General features: G+C 43.7%; 1 protein-coding gene across 1 annotated transcript; it reads left to right on the forward strand.

Moving 5' to 3' along the window:
- Positions 1-3145: 3145 nt before the first annotated feature.
- Positions 3146-5081, forward strand: PELO (pelota mRNA surveillance and ribosome rescue factor). The gene is made up of 2 exons (XM_019464324.2): positions 3146-4169; positions 4466-5081. Exons 1-2 carry the CDS (start codon positions 3444-3446, stop codon positions 4895-4897), a joined length of 1158 nt encoding a protein of 385 aa, XP_019319869.1. The 5' UTR covers positions 3146-3443; the 3' UTR covers positions 4898-5081.
- The last annotated feature ends 257 nt before the right edge of the window (positions 5082-5338 follow it).

Consider the following 5338-nt stretch of genomic DNA (forward strand, 5'->3'; position numbering starts at 1 on the left):
ATTTTGCATATTTTGGTAAAAAAATGAAAATACCATATACTGCTATATATTACTTAACTGCTGTAACTACAACAGCTTTAAAATAAGAGGAATTACTTTTTATATACCATTATTAAGTTAAGTGAACTATCATTAATTACAATATCATGCCTTAAGAACTGTCTGTGATAATGTTCATATAGCTGCCACACTTCACATCTGATCCACTCAGGTTATTATCCATGTATAAGTGCCTACTATGTGCCAGGGACTTTTCAAGGGTCAGTGGAGGAGTAAAAGGATTAATCTACTCAGAGTTCAACAAGAAAGAAAAGATAGGTATTCCAATTACTATATGCATGGTTTCAGGGGCGCCTGGGTGACTCAGTCGGTTGAGCGTCTGACTTCAGCTCGGGTCATGATGTCTCGGTTCGAGGGTTCAAGACCCACTTCAGCCTCTGTGCAGACAGCCCAGAGCCTGGAGCCTGCTTTGGATTCTGTGTTTCCCTCTCTACCCCTCCCCCACTTACACTCGGTCTCTCTCTCAAAGATAAATAAACATTTAAAAAATATTAAAAATATTTACATATGCAGGTTTTCAAATGTGAGGTAACATTTAAGCTGGGGCTTAAAAAAGAAGTAGTATTTATGGAGGAAGGACTGAGAAGCAGTGACATTTTAAATAGAGAACATCATGAGTTAAGGGCAGCAAAGTAGACAGTTCCCAGGATGTATGGGGAACAAAAATTACTCCTGTGGTGGAATATAGGGTGCTGGAGGGGGCAAGTGGAAAATAAAGCTTGTAAAGCCAAATCATGGAGGCCCTGAACATCACAGAATTGGATTTTAATTAGTAGGGAATGAGAATTCTAAATAATTCAAAATAAAAATGTAATGATTAATCTGGAAATACTAAGTTACAACACAAAGCCTGAGAGAAAACATCTGATCATTCAAAAGTAAGCTCCAGTTACTAAAAAATAATTCTATTTCAGATCAAATAGTAATTCTATGAAAAATTTTGTAGTATGTTCACTGAAGCAAGTTTATGTTTAAAAAGACACCCCAAAGCAGTTTGCCTCATAATTTAAATAAACTCTTTAAAATAACCACAGAATTAGCAGTCAGTGTGGGTTTCCTACAGTTTTTAAATGTAGAAATATATGCGTATTTTCCTTAAGTAGAACACTGGATTTTTCTCAAGGATTATAATGGTGACCTAGGCTGGGCAGAAGGAAAAGTATGTTGAGCAGAAGAATATAAAGATCTTTTTTTTTTTTTTTTTTAGTAATAGAAGCAAGGAAGGGACTGATGCCTTTCAAATCCTCTCAGTTGTTTCCTAAGCTGTGGGTCTTTAACTGGTAAAGGTGACAATTAAGGGGAAGTGGCAGTGGATGACAGCACATAACTTATGGTTGCAGAGATTTCAAGCATCCATAATATATATAATCTTGTACCACTGAACAGAGGAGAGGATGGAGAGTTAAGCATGTCTGAATTTAAAAGCTGGTTATGTGATCTTGAATACATTTCTTTATGTCTCTGTAATTCATTTTCTTAATCTACAAAATGAGGATAACAAATATTTATAGATGAAGATTAAAAGAGTATATAGGAAAGTACCTGGTGAATATTCAATAAATGATAGCTCTTCATTAAAAACTTAACATTTATTAAGGTCCTACGGTATGCCTGCCACTGTGATTCTGTGGTTTTTAATCTTTGGCAGACTTTAGAGAGAGGTAAATTGTACTTAGAAAGGTGATCAAGGAGCAACTCAAAGTATTTATCTCTCTCCTAGTTAGGAAATCTCCGTTGGAGAGAGGCAAGCCATCTTTACACTTTAGTGCGATCAGTTCCTTACTCAAAAGTCACTGGGTTTACTTGGAAGTGGAAGAAGGAAGTCTGAGTTAGAAACTGTGAGGGCACTCACTATGACAGGAAGGTGTGAAAGGAGGTAAGAACAGAGAGCAAGAAGAGAGGCCACAAAAACAATGACTCTAATTTGTACTAGAGCTATAGAGGGGAATTTTGTGTCCCCTTAGAATCTCTGAGGAAGATAACTGAGATGTGAAATTCAAGACTTGTGCCAGAGTCAGATTCCTCCCTTTCATCCTGGTCTCACCAGTTCAAGCTTCCCTTTCAGTGCCATACACAAGTTAAGAAAGAGAATGGGAAGATGTATGGTAGGACTCCTCTGCTCTCCACCCCATCTTAACCCTCAAGAAAATTCTGATGGGCCTTTTCTATTTACTGATCTTGTTAAGAAGCAGTCCCCAATTCTCAACACCCCCACACCATAAAAATGCTGTGTGACTTAAGGATTTTCTTTAAAATAAATTCCATAGCCTTTCAGTCGGGTTGGTCCTACTACATCAGATTTTCCCCACTTCCCATATTCTCAGCTTTGGCAGTGATGATCCCGCCCTAAGCTTTTGCGACCCAATCCCTAACCTAAACATTTCACGGGCTATTGAGCTGCAGAAAGCGGAGACTGCCAATTTTGGAATCTGGGATTCCCAGGACATCGGGACAAGCAACTGAGAGGTCCACCCAGGGGTAAATTCCACGGATGGTTTCTTCTCTGTGTGGGGTCAGTGCTTTAACATCTGGGTTAGTCAGATCATGCAGACACGGTAACTAAGCGCAGAAAACAGCTGGGCACGTTGCTCTGAGCCCACACCCACCGTGACCAGTCGTTTTTAGAAACCGCTTCTGGAAATACCAGCTCCAAAAGGCGTGCAGCGCTTGAGTGCGGATAAGGCAGGTGCAAAGCCGAGCACATTTTAGGACTGTGGGGCCAAGTCTGCACTTTTGAGAATTCCTTTTACTTTTAGTTAAGTTTTAACACTGGATTTACCCGGGGAAGAGAAGGTGTTCAGTGGCAGTTGCACGCAGCTGAAAAAAATAATTTGAACTACATATTCCTCAGATTCTGCACAAACAGTTGTGGAAGAGAAAACTTAGGAGGTCCAAGTTCAGCATTAAACGACCTGCCACCAAAGATTCCAACCACGTTCCTCCGTCGGTTTAGTCCTCGGACGCGCTTCACGCTTAGTGCGCCTGCGCCCGCGCGAACTGTGATTTCCCCACCCCCACCCCGCCTCCTCTTTGGGGACGTAAAACGTGCGCCGGGAGGCGGGACGCGGGCTACGCATGCGCGCTCATTGCATCAGCTGCTGGGTCCGTGCTGGCGGCTGGAACCGAGAAGACTGCGTTTGCTGCGGTGTCTCTCGCGCCGGTGTGGTGCCGTGCGCCCGGAAACTAAGAAAAGAAGGGCTAGAGTAAGTGTTCCCCTCGGCCGCTCGAGTCGGTACTATAGTATTTCCTTCCCGTCAGGCCAGTGGCTATAGGGACCAGACCCCGCCCCCTTCCCGGCCTAGACTCCCTTTCCCTCCCTGCCCCTTTCCCACCGGGTACCCCCTCATTTCCTCTTGTTCTGCCTGCGAATCCCCGCCAAAGTCATGAAGCTCGTGAGGAAGGACATTGAGAAAGACAATGCGGGCCAGGTGACCCTGGTCCCCGAAGAACCTGAGGACATGTGGCACACCTACAATCTAGTGCAGGTGGGCGACAGCTTGCGTGCCTCCACCATCCGCAAGGTACAGACTGAGTCCTCCACGGGCAGCGTAGGAAGCAACCGGGTCCGCACTACTCTCACTCTCTGCGTGGAGGCCATCGATTTTGACTCTCAAGCCTGCCAGCTGCGGGTTAAGGGGACCAACATCCAAGAGAATGAGTATGTCAAGATGGGGGCTTACCACACCATCGAGCTGGAGCCCAACCGCCAGTTCACGCTGGCCAAGAAACAGTGGGACAGTGTGGTTCTGGAGCGCATCGAGCAGGCCTGTGACCCAGCCTGGAGCGCAGATGTGGCGGCTGTGGTCATGCAGGAAGGCCTCGCCCATATCTGCTTAGTCACTCCCAGCATGACCCTCACTCGGGCCAAGGTGGAGGTGAACATCCCTAGGAAACGGAAAGGCAACTGTTCCCAGCATGACCGGGCCTTGGAGCGATTCTACGAACAGGTGGTCCAGGGTATCCAGCGCCACATAAACTTTGATGTTGTGAAGTGCATCCTGGTGGCCAGCCCAGGATTCGTCAGGGAGCAGTTCTGCGACTACATGTTTCAACAAGCAGTGAAGACCGACAACAAAGTGCTCCTGGAAAACCGGTCCAAATTCCTTCAGGTAAAACAGTCTTATCCAAGGGTAATTAAGAATGGGCAGAGGGATTTGTATAAACTACTCTTAGGTTTTAGGACTGGGAAAAGTACAAGAGGAGAAAGAGTTTACTGGACTGTGATTGTAAGCAAGCTAATGAAATGAAAAAGAGAATTGTTAAATAGGGTATTTACATAGTAAACTTTGCTTTAAGTTCTCAAACTTAATAAACTTTTATTAGTGCTTTTGGCTTTAGGTCATTGCAAGCTGATTAATGGGTCCTCTAAGATTGTTTTGCCTAACTTTCATAATTGTGATTCCAGGTACATGCCTCCTCTGGACACAAGTACTCCCTGAAAGAGGCCCTTTGTGACCCTTCTGTAGCTAGCCGCCTTTCAGACACTAAAGCCGCTGGGGAAGTAAAGGCTTTGGATGACTTCTATAAAATGTTACAACATGAACCTGACCGAGCTTTTTATGGACTCAAGCAGGTAGAGAAGGCCAATGAGGCTATGGCAATCGACACATTGCTCATCAGTGATGAGCTTTTCAGGCACCAGGATGTAGCCACACGGAGCCGATATGTGAAGCTGGTGGACAGTGTGAAAGAGAATGCGGGCACTGTTAGGATATTCTCTAGTCTTCATGTATCTGGAGAACAGCTCAGTCAGTTGACTGGAGTGGCTGCCATTCTCCGCTTCCCTGTCCCTGAACTCTCTGACCAAGAGGATGATTCCAGTTCTGAGGAAGATTAATGATTGGAACTTCTAACTTAGACAATCTGTGTCTCCATTGTTACATTTCCTTAGCATCCTGGCAGAAAGCTGCAAGGCACTTTGTGATTCTTACAGGAATTTCTCATGTATTTGGTCACACTAGGTATTGTGTGATTGGCAGGACATGTATTCAAACCAAACAATAAATTAAAAGGAAATAATCTCCATGTACTACCATCTTTATTAAATAGGATAATTTATATAGAAACTGTGAGTTATTTGCAGTACTCAAAAAGCATTTTGTGTATTTAATAAGAGTACCTATATATTCTTTGGGATAGATCATAAAATCCCAGATGTTTTTCCCTTGTCCTTTAGGAAAAGCTGTTTGGTATTTCATTATCCTCAGCTACACTGTTTATCTTAATTCTACATAGTGCTCTTGCACTGTTTAATGATCCTTTTTTGCACTTTTCTAAG

This window comes from Panthera pardus, unplaced genomic scaffold (assembly GCF_024362965.1).
Source record: "Panthera pardus isolate Hobbes unplaced genomic scaffold, ASM2436296v1 HiC_scaffold_2, whole genome shotgun sequence".
NCBI lineage: Eukaryota > Metazoa > Chordata > Mammalia > Carnivora > Felidae > Panthera > Panthera pardus.

Bases quoted from the DNA above. Each gene is read 5' to 3' on its own strand.
- PELO (XM_019464324.2), top strand. From the start codon at position 3,444: ATGAAGCTCGTGAGGAAGGACATTGAGAAAGACAATGCGGGCCAGGTG. The intron at 4,170-4,465 runs GTAAAACAGTCT...TTGTGATTCCAG, and splicing joins ACCGGTCCAAATTCCTTCAG to GTACATGCCTCCTCTGGACA.